At 36.8% G+C, this 15,857-nt stretch overlaps 1 protein-coding gene across 5 annotated transcripts in view; it reads left to right on the top strand.

Annotated features, from left to right (window-relative positions):
• Kifap3 (kinesin associated protein 3) overlaps positions 1–15,857 on the top strand; it is a 136,549-nt gene that overhangs the window by 51,061 nt on the left and 69,631 nt on the right. For all 5 annotated transcript variants that reach the window (XM_037211319.1, XM_037211318.1, XM_037211320.1 and 2 more), the window contains exon 11: positions 12,964–13,064. In XM_037211319.1, coding sequence (XP_037067214.1) covers positions 12,964–13,064 — 101 coding nt within the window. The remainder of the gene's footprint in view (positions 1–12,963; positions 13,065–15,857) is intronic.

Here is a 15,857-nt window from a genome sequence, read left to right as displayed (position 1 = left end):
ACTATGCTATGTATGCATAGCTATCATTATCTTTTATTCAAGTTTACAATTCTGAAGATAATTTATAGTACAAGGCTATAAATATTATTAGTATGCTCAAGAATTTTCACTTTCTGAATGTCTTCAAGATGTTGTGTATTTTCATTTAATAGAGTTTTCTTACACCTCTTCTTGGCCATCATGTCTCATTTCTTTTGTACAAGGATCATGTAGACATCAGCAATTCCCCCTCATATAATGATGTGGTATTTCTAATCTCTTGAGATTTTGGAAACTGACAACTGAGTTTATTTGAATTGTATATTTTTTAAATGAATTCCAATTAATTTCTCAAGGGTTTGCATCCTGATAATAATGTTCTGAGGCTTTCTGCATAGAACTTGGTAACAATTTGAATGAACAAACTTTATTCCCTTATCATCCTTCCTCTGTTTTGTTCAGAGAGATTGCATTTCATGTATACTTGATTTTCTGATATTACATTAGTTAGCTTATTGGTTTTGTGTGTAGAAAATTGAATCTTCAGTTCCTAACGCAATAAGGTAACCTTCTCAGTGGAGTCTTTAGTGATATATTTAACATGTTTGATGTTTGGCTATGAAGCTTATGTAAAAAGCATAGTAAGAGCTGGGCAGTGGTGGCGCATGCCTTTAACCCCAGCACTCAGAGGCAGGCGGATCTCTGTGAGTTTGAGGCCAGCCTGGGCTACAGAGTGAGTTCCAGGAAAGGCACCAAAGCTACACATAGAAAACAAAAAAAAGTATAGTAAAGTGTTAGCTGGGCAGTGGTGGTACACGCCTTTAATCCCAGCACTCAGGAGGCAGAGGCAGGCAGAGCTCTGTGAGTTAGAGGCCAGCCTGGTCTACAGAGTGAGTTCCACGACAGCCAAGGATACACAGAGAAACCCTATCTCAATAAACTAAACTAAAAAAAAAAAAAATAGAAAGAAGAAAGAAAAAGAAAGAAAGCATTACAAAGGCTGTGGATTTGAAAAGATACTTTAGACTGAGTAAAATGTATTGAACATTGTTGCAACCTAGTATTCAAATGAATGTGATATGTATATAAGCATTTGTATATATCTGCATGTATATATGATATATATTTCATTTAGTGTATGTAATTTAACATGTTTACAAATGCAATATTTACTTTTCTATGTGCAGAGTATATTTTTCTTAAGTGTATATTTTTCTTACTTTTTTATATAATAATTATTTTATACTCATTGACTTAATGTCTTCTGATTGATTTAATATTCAGTCCCAAAGCATGTTTAACTAGAGGGAACAGTTAGACTTCTTTTCTCCAGACTTCAGAAATATCACTGTTTCTGAGCTTTTCCTGAGTTTCTTTTGAGTTTCAAATGATTTTAATGTGTTGAGCTTTTTATAAACTAAGTTATTTTAGGTTATGTTTTGGCATGTCCTAAGAGTGATTTCCATGAAATGGAAATTGAAAGAAAAATGGAAAAACCTTGTTTTTGACACTTTCAGAGGGCCATTCTTATAATGGAAGTTTCCAGAAGTGATTTTTATGCTGTTCCAGTAGAAGTATTACAAATGTTAAGTACATTTTCCTTGTTATTATTTGAGGGCTCCATAGTTTAAACTTCTTCATGGTGTTAGCAGCAGATGATGTAACTAAAGTGCGATGCCTGATGGATCTGAGAGCCTGCTCATGCCTGTTTCTTCCGAGTGTGACTAGTGCACTTTGACCCCTGCTGTTCTGAGATTGACCTTACAGGCTGCACACTTGTCAGTGTAGATGAGAAATGAACTGAAAGAGCACAAACACCTAAGAATGTTATATAGTGTGAACAATTATAAAGGCAAAGGAGAAATTGTGTTAGACTTTAGCTCTTTTAGCATGTGTGTCTCTGAGGGAATAAAAAATTAAATAGAATAAAAAGTTATTTAATATTATTTTATCACATAAAGTATTTTGTGTAGGAATTTTAAAGTTAACTTTTTCTTTCTCTCTTTATTTTCTTTTTTTTTTTTTTTTTTTTGCTTTTCCTTTTTAATACCATCGACATATAAAGGAATTGATAAGGAATGTTAAAAATCATAATTTTTTTTTCTGTCTTTACTGAAATTGGTTTGTTTGAATAGTTTTGTCCTATTCCTAATCATGGAGAGAAGAAGGCATTATTTCTTAAATGGTCACAAAATTTTGTTTGGTTCTATAGAAAACCTTGTGTATAAATATTCCTTTGTCTTCCTTTTCTTGACTGCTATCAGATTTACTGAGTTCTTTTTCTTCTGTCACTTCCCTGGTGTAAGGTCCCTTTGCTTATTTCTGATCAGCCACTTCAGTTAGCAGCCTGTCTCCTGCCCTCTGCACTGTCTCCAGAGTGCTGGGTCTGCCTCCCTGACTGTCCAGGAGGTGGTTCACATGCTGCTCTGTCAGGGAGTGTGAGTGCATGTGAACTGAGTTAGACTTGAGTTTTTTTCTATCATTTATTAGTTTATTTTTTAAATTTTATGTGCATTGGTGTTTTGCTGTGGGTGTCAGATCCCCTGGAACTGGAATTACAGACAGTTGTGAGCTGCCATGTGAGTGCTGGGAATTGAACCCAGGTCCTCTGGAAGAACAACCAGTGCTCTTAACCACTGAGCCATCTCTCTAGCCCTGAACTAGACTTGGAAAGCTTGCCTTTACTTATATGTTTTCAAGCTTTCAATAGTGTTAACTTTCTAAAAGTATTTAAAGTTTTTTTTCTTTTTTCTTTTTTTCTTTTTTTTTCTTTTTTTCTTTTTGGCTCATGTAAGAATCTGTCAAAACTCCTTAAGACAGTTATCATTGATGTGTCTCAAGAGTGCTTCCTTATGTCAGAGTATTCAAGTTTCGGAGATGACATGGAAATTCCTTGTCACAGTCTATTCCATTCATCAGTGCTCTAGGGAATGTACGATACGTTTTTAAAAATATGTTTAAGGTTCTACCAATGTACTGGGAAAATGTTTGTTGAGATTCTCTGTGACTTTTGCATAGTTGTTTTATAAATTAAAGGCTGCTGTGTCAGAAACAAACATTAGCACAGAATCAAGCCCAGATTCCTCACGAAAATTGGATCATTTGAAGAGGCTAGTTGATCATGACACTGGTGCTTGGGAGAAAGCAGGGGCCCCTCCTGATACAGCGTCAGCTGTGTTTTAAGAAGTGAACATTTCATGATAACAGTAATAACCAGACCTTGACAGAGTTACCAGTATACTCCTTTCTGAAGTTGTGACTTTTTTTTGGGTGCTTTGACATACATTTTAAATTGAGCATTGTTCTGACTCCTAACATCAGCTTCTAAAATGTTAGCTTCATTTTCAAAGGAAGTTAAATCAAGTAAAAAAAAAAATTATACAAATATACAAGTCTCATCTTAAACATGTGAATCTTTGCAGTTGTGAAAAGAAATAAAACTGCCACCTGTTGACGTTATTTTATTTTCACATACACGCCAACCAGTGAGAAAAGTGGCCCTGATTTGCATTTTTCACATCTCTTTAGATTCAGTCAGCCTCACTACACATAGCTGACTCTAATATCTCCCTCAAAAGTCTTCTCTGGTATCATATATTATATAAATCAGCTTTAAAGCTATAAGAAAATGAGAATTTAAAAACTGGAAAATACTTTTAATGAAGTAGGAAAGTACCGCATTAGAGGTTTTGTTAAAATGATGTGATTTGGGGGCCTCCTTACTGAGTGTTATGACCACACTTTGAAAACTAATGCATCAGAGCATTGCTTTAAAGCTGTTACCTCCCATTTCACACACCTGATCCTTAGTAGTAATACACTAGTTTCAAATTAGCAGTTCAAATCTGAACTAAGAACACATTTTTTATTTTTGTAAGAATATATTTTCTTGGTTTTTGTGTATGTGGGTTTTCTTAGATTTTAAGGGCTTTGTTATTATATTTATTTATTTATTCATTCTTTTATATCCCCATCCATGTTCTTACTAATAATTTTATATTTGTATAGATAAGGTCACAAACCCTCTCATTTGACCCAGACATTTTACATTTAGAAACCTGTTTGATCACCTGCCTTGTTCCTTGTCCATAAGTGTTTTTCTAGTTTACACATAAGTGTGTATAAAATTGAAAGAGGCATGGCATCATGAGGAAGGAGACAGGAGGTCCCAAGCACAGGGTCCCATCATGCAGTGAATTCTGGATGACTAACAGACTGATAGGTGACAATTCTCCTCCTCCACTCTGTCATCAGTGATCTGTCCTGAGCAGTACCTGGAGAAGGGACCGGACAACCGAGCAGGGGCACACTGACCTAGAGAAGAGGGCTGGTGCATCCATAAGATTGGAGAAGGGCCAATGCAGCTGCAGAGGGTAGCTGTAGAAGCTGGTTTTATTTTGAACTGTTTGCACGTTTGCAGGAAAACAGAAGGAACTGAGCTGAGAATGAAGATTGACATTGTACCTCACTTCTCCTGCCCCTCCCCCTTCCACTCCTCCCCCACTCTCCCTCCCACACCCATCATCACACTCCTCACCTATAGGACAGCATTTCTGCAGTGGCCTCCTCCTTGAACTGTTGTCATTGTTTTCCAGGATCTGTCACTTTCAGACTTTTCCTGCTCTCTAAGTTCCCTGCCACGTTCAGCCTCCATCTTCCACCTCATCTGCCAGTCTGCACACATCAGAATGCAGCTCAGTTCTTACCTGGGACTTTATCTTCTAGCTGTACTATTCCTCTGGTAACTTGTCCATCCATCTAAATACTCTGCCTGTAAGGATGACCCTGAATCTAAGTAAAATAATACGTGGTACCAGACTGCTCTCTGATGCCCCTACTGTGGATGTCATAATTTATAAGCTTTGTTAGCACTGAAGGCGTACTGAGTTCAGAATTGAGCTCCTGTTCTCTACCCAACCTGTGAATAAAACTCAGTATTTCCAATCTTTTTTCATTTCAGCAAACTCAGTATTTTCAGTCTTTTTTAATTTCAGCAAATGTTACTCCATCTTTCTAGTTAAATGTGCCCAAACTGAGACATTTGTCCTTGACTCCTTTATTTTCTCCCACTCTACATCCAAACTGTGTGCTCTCTTTACAACATAGAACCACTACGACCTTGGTCCCAGCTGCAAGCCTCTCTCCTGATTTAACATAGCAGTAGCATTCTCACTGGTCATTGATTTTCCCCTCTTGTCCTAGAGGCTGTTGACACAGCATGTAGAGCAATCCAGTTGACCAGGTTAAATTCCTCTTTACCCAAAACCCTCCTCTGGGGGCTGGAGAGGGGCACAGTTCATAAGACCTATTGTTCTTGCAAAGGACTGAGGTTTGGTTCTCTGCACCCTCATAGCGGTTTACAGCTGTTTGTGACTCTAGTACCAGGTAATCCAACGCGCTTTTCTGACCTCCAGAAGTACCAGACACACATGGTGCACATACATAAAAGCAGGCAGAACACTCACACACATAAAAATCTAAAAAAAGAACGCAAACCTCTGGTAACTTTACACATCTCAGAGTCCTCAAGGATGCTTGTGTCGTGCACTGCATCCTCACTTCTTCTGTTGTGTGCCCTGGTGTTTTCTCCCTCCCTTCGGCTGACGCCACATTGGCTTCCTCGGTTGTTCCTTGAACTCAACAGGAAGCACTCCTCTTTTACTGGTTCTTGTTCCTTTTACCGGAAGTGTGAATTCCTACTATTTTTGTGTGGCCTGTTGTTTTGTCTTCCAAATGCTTCAGTGTCTGGTTAATTTTAATGACATTTTTAAACCTTGAATCCTGATGTCACTTTGCTCTTGCTTTATTTTTCTCTCTACTTCTTGTCATATGTTCTATATAATTATCTTGTTTTTTTCTTGCTGCACTATCAACTCTGATTACCACCACCACTACCCTTCAGGGCTCAAATATTGTCAGCTTCATGAAAATAAAGTTTTATCGCTGTTCCTCACTTCTGTCCCCAGGGCCTAGAAGAAAGCCAGGCACATTATAAGATGTCGTCAGTATTTGGTATGGGTTAGATAGGTAAATGGATGAAAGAATCACACATCAAGAGATATGCTTTCCCTCCCCTTTGCCCTTTAGTGACTGAGTGACATTGGGTAAGTCAGGTGATCTTCACTCAGCTTTTTGTCTTCTTTAGAAAACGGGAAACAAAGTAAGACCTATCCTCAAAGATTGCTCAGAGTATCTGATTGCGAATTGCTATATATTAATTCTGTAACTAGAAAGGCCCACAAATGTTCATTGTGATAAAGATGAGGACAGAGAAGGGAGGGTGATGGTAACACAGTGAGTTATGGTGGAACCGAATCCATTTTCGTCCCGTCTCTGCCTTCCTCAACATTAGGACAGTACCTTAGTCTCACTCACATAACTTCCATTAATGATTGTGTAACCAAGGACAGGAGTTCCATTCCAAGTGTGGTCTACTGGACAATGCTTGATTTAATCTATAACTGGTCTTTAATGAGTAAGCCCAGGAATTAAAAGTACATATACAGCAGTTTGACTCAGTAAAATATCATGTCCTGAATGTAGTAATAATATTTTACATTTATTTTGTGTTATCTTTTTAAATTTTTCTTTTTTATTATACTTGACTAAAATATTGGTCCATAACACAGTGGGAGAAAAATAAAAGCATGGCCCCCTCCCCACAGGTAGCACTGTTCAAATACATAAAATAAGAGGTTTATTCCAGGCTTGTGCCCCCACCCTCTCCCCACTTGGTTGTCCTGGAACTCACTCTGCAGACCAGGCTGGCCTCAAACTTACAGAACTTACATGCCTCTGCCTCCCCAATGTAGGACTAAAGGCGTGTGTCACCACTGCCTGGCTAGCACATGTTCTTTAAAAGTGTTCAAAAGTGGGGCTGGAGAGATGGCTCAGTGGTTAAGAGCACACACTTGAGAAGAACCCAAGTTCCATTCCTAGTACCCACATCAGGCAGCTCCCACACGCCCGTAACACCAGCTCCACGGGATCTGTGCCTCTGGCCCTGGGCACCTGCCCTCTTGTGCATATTACCCCACATAGACACAGATACACATAGCTAAAAATCAGAAAGAAACATTTACAAGTTACAGTGCTTAACTAATGCCCCAGGATACCCTTAACTCATTTATAAGCAAAAATTAGAATGTTTCTCTTAAAATTGAAGAATAAGATTCATATTTCATATAATTTGAAACTAGCATCTACTAAGCATTTTCACCTGTTTATGAACCTATATGTAAGTTAACTCAAAAAAATTAACTCAGACATATTCTCCTTTAAACATCAGGGTCACACCACCTCTGCTCCAGCTGTGGCACTCACAGACAAAAGTCAGTCTCTCTCTCTCTCTCTCTCTCTCTCTCTCTCTCTCTCTCTCTCTCTCTCTCTCTTTCTCTCTCTCTCTCTCTCACGACAGGGTCTTGCTTTCCCCCTAGGCTTGGTTTGACCTCCTGCCACAGAGCTCAATAAGTTGGATCACAGGATATTCCATTGCACCCAGAAAAGTGACTGATTTTGCCCCTCTCTTTTTCTTCATAATTTAAATCTTGAATCAAATTTCTGTCTGCACAAACCTTGGTTTTTAAAGTTTAAAATCTGTACCTAGGCAGTCGTTTACTGGTTGGTTTGTGCATGACTAACTTTATTGGGATTCCTAGGTTCCAAGGCTCATGTTGAGCCTGTTGCAGTTTCAGTGAGAGTGGTGTCAGAATGTAGCCTTCCTTGGCAGACACTATTTCCAGGGCTCCTAACTAGGTCAGTGGGTTTCCCTCAATGAGGAGACGCAGAGCCGGCTTTGAGGTGACACTGCCGCCTGGTTTGCTGTTCCTGGATTGTGTTTAGTGTTCTGGGATTCAGAGCACTTTACTGCATGTAGAAAGAGTTCATCAGCGTGTAGGGAGTCAATCCAGGTCAAGAGTTAAATGATAGATGCTTGACTTTTCCAGTTTAGACAATCCTTATTCCCCTTATTGTTGGAGATAAACAGAAGGTACTGTTGGGCTGTAAACGCTGACCACATAGACATCAAATGTTATTTCTTACGACCATTCTGTCGTACTGCCTTAAAGAAAGCTGTCAAAGTCATGTTCTAACCATCTTTGAAATTCTCCCACCAAGTTAAATTCATATGTGTGTGTGTGTTTAATTTTTAATTTACCAATAACATCATAAATGAATGAATAAAACTTGTCTATTTTGCGAAAGAGCAACAGTGCTTTGGGAGTAGCCTTTTTAGACTTACTTGTTTATTAAAAACTGGAAATGGTCAAATTAATGTTTTCCAATCTAGTTATTTGAGACTAGTTTGCTTTTATGATATATTTTTTTTAAGAAAATTAAAGTCAATTTAAGAAAAAAAAGAGTAACTTGGTTTTGCCTGATTATTACCAAACTGTTAGGGAATTTCACACATCTGTTTCAGAGTGCAGCTCCTCATAGACTACTGCATTGTTCAATTTTAATAGGCCTCATTTATCCTGTAAATAAACCTACATTTTCTTACCTGATCAAGTGAGCAGCCAATAGGGGTCAGATGTGGCAAGCACTTTAACAAAAAGCACATGTCTCCTTCAGGCTGGAGTAGAACCATATCGAGAGGCTTGAAGTTAAGAATGGCAGGACAATTTATGCTTCCCCTGTTTTCCCAATTAAATCAGAGAGCCTTTTTTCCTAAGATTCTTCTATCACCAGCTGGTTCCAATACTGTGTGTGTGAATATTGCCTGGGGTGTCTCCATCCTACATGGTGAAATTTGGCCAAAGCACATTAAGTGGGTAGTGTGCACTTTAAGCTAGAAAGCAGTCCTTGTTAAGGGCCTTATTTTGGCCTTCATCATTTTTATCTGAAGTTGGCCATATTGTAAGGTTTATTACAATCAAGTTGCTATAGTATTCTCGGGGCATAATAAAAATCTATAAACAAGGTAATAAACTAATTGAAGACATGTTGAAAATAACTAGTTGAACATATTAAAAGAATGAAAATTTATCAGTTTTGAATATTAGAGTACTTGAAATAGTCATTAATATATAATTAGCTTAAATTAATGTTTAGCTTGATGGTAGATTTTCATTTTGCTTCTGACTGTGATAAGTAGCTGAACACAGCAGTTTCACCACAGAACCCCTCCTGAACTCTCACACTGAGCATTGAAACATATAGATGCTTTGTTTTCCCACTTAACTCTTGCTTTAGAATTGTTGTGTATCTGTTCAAGTCCTCATATATCTGCTATCAATAAGTCTATTATAAAATAAAGGACCATCCAGTGGAATTGCAGTCTTAAAAGTTAGTTTGTCCAAATTCTAATTTAAACCAAATCTATTTAATTGTAATTTGTGTATATTTACTATAATAAATTAAGCATAAAATTATATGGAAATATAAAGATGTTCTAGGACTGAAGATGTGGCTCATTGGTAAAATGTTTATCCAGCATAGCTGAGGTCCTAGATTCAATCCCCAATACCAGAAAAATAATTTTCAGTAATAATCTTAAATGCATTTTAGTATATTTTGTAGAAGGTAATTGCTGCAGATAATTTCTGAGAGGTTGGGATAGCCTGTGGCGTTTTCTTTATACTATATTGTAAATAGACATTAAGAGCTCTGATGCTTTACTAATCTTGGACTTGACATTTGCAGCATGCTGTATTCATAAGAGTGTTTTCAGGGTAAAATATCACCTAATGCTGCGCTATTCTAAATATAGGAGTGCTTCTGTTCCTATTTTTCCTTTCTTTTTAACTTTGATCAAAGTTAACATGGGGTATTGAAGGGAATGAGAGTCTAGCTAAGAATGTGGCTTCATAATGTGTGTTCTCACTCTGTTCTGCGGTGTCGAACAGGGTCTGTAATAAGAGCAGAAATTTAGGTTGGTATTCTAATGTTCAAAACTCACCTTTCTGCTTGAGTGATCTGTGAATGGGAAATCTCCAAAATTAGTGACTGAGTGGGGTTTCTACTGATCACTTCAGAGATGAACAACTGGAGACATTTAAAACTCAAAACTGACCGGCATGTGTTTTGCCCTTTAGTTGGCAGAAAAATCGATTGTGAGAGTGGCCCAGAAAACTGGTTTTCTTCCCGCTTCAGCTGCTCCAGCTGAACTACAGCTGTAAATTTCTTTAAAAAGAATTGGGGGGTTCAGGGTGGCAGTACTTCTTATAAACTCTTGCATGTACTTTGTAAGTACAACAATCCCACAAAATCAGTTACTAGAGTTAACGACCAGTTTGTTAAGGTATTAACACTCTTCAGCTGGGAGTGACCAATTTGGGGAGAATGGCTGCTCAAATGCTAAGATAATTCAATAACACATTCAAATAATGATCCAGCTAGTTAACAGTGAATTCCTGAGGAAATCCTATCAAAGTGCTTATACCCTCTACACTTAATAGCCAGTGAGCTCATCATGATTCATGTTTATAGCTATAAATACCAAAGGAATCATAATAACTGGGCTATTTTTTCAAACCTACCCTTATTACTTGAACAGATTTGACTAATTCACATCCAGTTATTAAGACCAACTTCTCAAAATACTCCATCTGTGCACCACTCTGCTCAAAATTTGCAGAGCCCCGAGTGCCACACCAGTGTTCCAATGGTTGGCAGCCTGTTTTTGCTTGGATGCCATTAGGGAGAATTGCTTTAAGTAACTCTTAGAGGAGTCCCCTTTGGAAGACCCGCCATGTGTATAGAAGGGCTGTAGTGGGTTAGGTGGAGTGTACAGCTCAGGAATCCTCATGAGAAAATCACACCACCCGGCCCATGTTTCCTGCAGAAAATAACTGGAAGAGAAGAGATGGTGGCCTTTGGAGTGGGAGAGTTCTCCTGGGCTCGAATTTAGAAGATGTAGTAGCTCAGTCTCTTAGGGTGGGAGCTGAAAACGGGGAAGGATGGTCTGGCCAAACCTAAGAGATACTGCCTTCTGAGAAAACGTTTTTCCTTTGCACATATATATCATAAAAACCTATGTAAACATGATTTTCTGTGGCAGGTAAGCATAATTAAAAGTCAAAATATAAAATATGATTATTGAAATCTATGAATTATAGATTGCTTTGATATCAAATTGTTGACATCGGGAATGTCTGCTTTCATATTATTTGGAAGAGTGTCACAAATTTTATACCATATTTTTCTCCAAATAAAATTCATGCCCTCAAATAATAGTTATAAATACTATGTTTTGTACAGCCATTGGATTACTGGCCTCCATCTTAAGATTTTAAATATTACTTTCTCCTCTATTACTGTTTCTTAACTTCACATTTAAGATGATGGTCTTTGTTCATACTACTCATTTTTCAAAGTCTTCTTCAGCTTTTCTCATTTTCAAATAAGAGATCTGAAATTTACCTTAAAATAATCCAAACTGGCTGGGTATAGTGGCACACGCTTTTAATCCCAGCACTGGGAGGCAGAGGCAGGTGGATCTCTGTTAGTTCTAGGCCAGCCTGGGCATCCATGGCCAAATAGTGAAACCCTATCTGAAAACAACAATACAAATCATACTCTCTTCTACAGTCAGATTTAAACTTGTTATAATTTTATAAAGAAAAATTTAATATTTTAATACAAAATACCTTTCCCACATATATTCTGTTCTAAACAGTTGAATTGTTAATTCATAGTTTTAAGGTAAAAATATTTACTTGTCTTCATATGTAAAGCATATAATCATATTAATCTGTTTTTTAATCCAGAGGAATTATTTTCATTGCTGATATAAATAATTTATTTTGGCAGAACTGGAAGTTGGACTAGGGCTTGCACACAGGGTAAGCAAGCACCCTACCAAGGAGCTACACTTCAGTCCTGTTTTTTGTTTGTTTATGTTGGGACAGGGTCTTACTAAACTACCAGGCTGGCCTTGAGCTCACTATGTAGGCCAGGTATTGAATTTGTGATCTTCCTGCCATGCCTTCCTGGAATAGCTGGGATTATACATGACCCTTGTCATAATTGCTAAAATTGATTCTACAAGATATGTTTTCTCAATTTAAAATAATTCTACTTGAAAGATAACTTTATTTTATCATGTAATAATGTTTAAAGTTCTTGACACCTGATAATAATACCTTGTGTGGCAAAATGTTCCTCAGTATGATATAAAAATGTTTAAGACTATTATAACTGGAATGAGATTTTGAGAGCAGACAGACCTGTGTTTAAATCTCTGCCCAACTTTTCCAATGCTATGTGATAAGTACCTACTTTCTCTAAGCTTGAGTTTCCTCATGTGAAGGATAATAAGATCTATTGAAGACTATTCTGAAGATTCAGTGCTGTGCTGTCTGTCTAAAATATGGTCCTTTTGCATGGTAAATGTTTAATATGTGATTATTATTAGTCACTGTTGTTATTAATTACCTTGTTATACATACTAACCTTGAAATCAAACTGAGTCACTTATATATGCTAGGCAAACCTTCTACACTGAATGAAATCCCTAGCCCAGAATATTATCACCTCAGAACTCTGGGACATTCCCAGACTGTAAAGAATTTGTGGCTTTGAGCAGTTTCTGATGAAACTTTATTTTTTATGTTACTGATGCTAGTCTACAGATTTCATTACCTTCAACTCAAATATACTTGTTTATGATATCTTATACATAATGACTGCAAATCAACTGTTTTAATCTTGTATTTGTATTTATTTGTAAGGATGGGGAAACCAATGACCCAATCTACTTTATACTAGGCTACTGGGGACAATAAATTTCTAGAAATTAAATTAGTTTCCCCAGAAATATATCATGTAAAATGGACATCTGTCTTGATACTCACAATTAATATAAGTGTGATTCAGAATTCAGATTTGAAATAAGGATCTCAAAATGTTTTCCTGATCAAGTTACATGAATATTTGATTTAGCAGTTTAAAGGTTTTGAATATATAACTTCACTAACTTGAGTATGGTATGTATACATATATGGCTTCTATCATTGTAACCGTGATTTTTTTTAATCCCAGGCAATGAAAACTACAAACAAATAGCAATGTGTGTGCTTTACCATATAAGCATGGATGACCGCTTTAAATCAATGTTTGCATATACTGACTGCATACCACAGGTAAGAGGCTTTAAGTGAGGACAGCATTTAAGAACTAGGCTCATAGGGAATGGGGTGTGGGCCTGAGAGAAGTTGGGGGAAGTGGGTGAATATGATTAAAACACATTGTGCATAATCCTCAAAGACCTAATTTTTTTTAAAAAAAAAAAAAAAACTAAATCTTTTTAAAAAATAAACTATCAGTACTTTCACTCTTGTCTCTTAGATCTCCTATTTCTTAAAATGCTTCTTAACATTAATAGTACAGTTTTTATTAAAAATTTTGGAAGTACAGAATTAGCGCTGGGCATATAGCTTAGTGGCAGCACCTTGTCTAGAGTGCTTGATGCCTGTCACAGCAACAAGTACAGACCGATTATCCCAATGATAAATAACTCCTTTGTACCCATTCTCCTACATTTTCTTGAGGTTCCATTTATTTTTTATGTGTGTGAGTTTTGCCTGCATATTTGTCTGTGCACCACATGTATACAGTACCCACAGAGGCCAGAAGAGGGTGTCCAGTCCCTTGGAACTGGAGTTACAAACAGTTGTGAACCATCATGTAGGTGCTAGGAATCAAACACATGTCCTCTGGAAGAACAGCCTGTGCTCCTAACCTCGGAGCCATCGCTCCAGCCTCCTTGTATATTATAAAAGTAGTAATATATCGGGTTATATCACATATAACTTTTCCATATGTGGAGCTATTTATGAATAGATCATAAGTATACCATATAGCTAAATATTCTTCATAAACTGTCTCTAAAGGTCATATATTATGCTTAATGACCACAATTAAATTATATACTCAGATTTTCCCAGGTCATTGCACAAAAGCATCAACATACATAAGTACATGATAAAATTCATCCTGAATGCTTGTCCACATCTTTGCCGTCATGTGTGCTTATTCACTTTAAGTTTTCTTTAGCTGCAGTTTATAGCAGATGGATACCTAGGTCAAAAGGAACGAGCTCTGAGTCTCTGTATATTGACCCAGTTACCTTCTAAAAAAAGATGTTTGTATTTCCAGCCACCATTTCACCCTTAACAATAATGATTATCATTATTTCTCTAAAAATGTGGTGCTTCAAAATTTTGATGTATTTGCATTTCTAGAACGTTGGTGCAGGTGAACATATTTCATCTTTTTAGCAACTATATTCTAGTATAGTTTTCATACAGTTTTCTAGTGGTGTATTAATATTATTGATTAAGAAGGTTGATTTTTGTAGTGTTTTAACTGCCATGTTACAAATATTTCCCACATTTGTTCCCTGCTTTTTAATTTTGTTTATAGTTGACAGTTTTAAGTACTTGGCATTCTGTGGTGGCCAAATTCCTTATCCAGGTTCTTTAGTTGCTACAGTGATGTTCTCAAGGATGATTTTCTATTATTCATCTGTGTGATACATTTTATACGTTAGGTCTGAAGGTCTCAAAGATGTAGACTTGTTTTTTAATCTATTACACTCTCAGGGACTATACGTTCATGGACTCACTCTTGTATCCATTAGTCACCAGTAATGAAGCTCCAGTAATGTGGATCCTGGATTCTTGCAACACTGACCTTTTTACTGTATTTTTATGGAAAAGTTTTTTTTAAATAGCAAAAGACAATTCAGAAGGTGTGTAGATAACATAAAAAAGAGGCTGTGAACACACTTGAGAAAAAGACTGGAGCACACTTAATCAAGTCATTCTTCACTCCTGCTACACAGTTCCTTGCTGTCCTAATAAAATTGGCTCAGATTTCTCTTTTTGTCAACTCTGACTGTCCCTCTATTCACTCTTAAATTAGTGAGTCAGAATTTAAAAATTTGCTTTTTAAGAATTTCAACATTTTCCTTCCATGCATGTAAAAAATGGTGCCATTTCAAAGGCTCGTTCCTCTTGCATTAGTGGGGAAAGTGAGTGTTTGTAGCAAATAGACGTCCTTCAAAGATAGCACAGCACATCTTATCAACAGGATATGTCCTCACAGTGGTGACCTGTGTCAGCTGATAGCCGTGCAGTGTGATCAAGCCGTCCAGCATGTTTACAGTAACAGAGTAGCCCTGTCCAGGGGAGATTACAGGTGATTCACTGCAGCCTGGCTCCAAGGCTTCCAGAGGTTTCTGCTTTGTAGTTTCAAAGGGTGTTCCTTCTCCAGTCTCCTTCAATGTCTGACCTTCATTGACTACAGGATATTTGTTGGAAAGCATCCAAAAAAAAATCTCTCAAAGAATGACTTTTTATCCAGATTTAGATTTTTAAAAATAACTTTAAAAAGAGAAATAAACACAAACCAGGAAGAGGTGGAAAACTTGTTACATTGAAGATTGAATTTGGAGTTCTCCTATTCTTGTATAACGTATAATCTCAAATGTAAAATATGAAGCTTTAAATGACTCAAAAAGAGCCTGTTTAGAGTAATTTTTAGACATGGTTGTAAGTGCAGCTTAAAACTTGGTGTATACAACAGTTCCCCCATCCTTTCAAAAGCAGTCTTCCTCCATATATACTTGACAAAGAGCATTCTAATATCACACATGTTGATGAAGAAATTTTTAAAACATTTGTCATCTGTATTTCATGAGCCAAATTTTCCAAAAACCATTCAAGTTTTGACAATTTGAGGGTTTTTATTTGTTCTTTTATCTTTCTGAAATGTTGACTGTTGGAGGAATAGTGAGATTAAGTGTACCGAATTATATTGTAAATATCTTGAAACGTTTTAGTATTAAGATAATATTTTAATAAAACCAAGTGATAGTCTAAAATATATTTATTCCTTAAGTACCATTTAAAATGTGTAACTTTGATTGTGTA

This window comes from Peromyscus leucopus, chromosome 15, assembly GCF_004664715.2.
Source record: "Peromyscus leucopus breed LL Stock chromosome 15, UCI_PerLeu_2.1, whole genome shotgun sequence".
Classification (NCBI taxonomy): domain Eukaryota; kingdom Metazoa; phylum Chordata; class Mammalia; order Rodentia; family Cricetidae; genus Peromyscus; species Peromyscus leucopus.
This window is presented reverse-complemented; position numbering and strand designations above follow the sequence as displayed.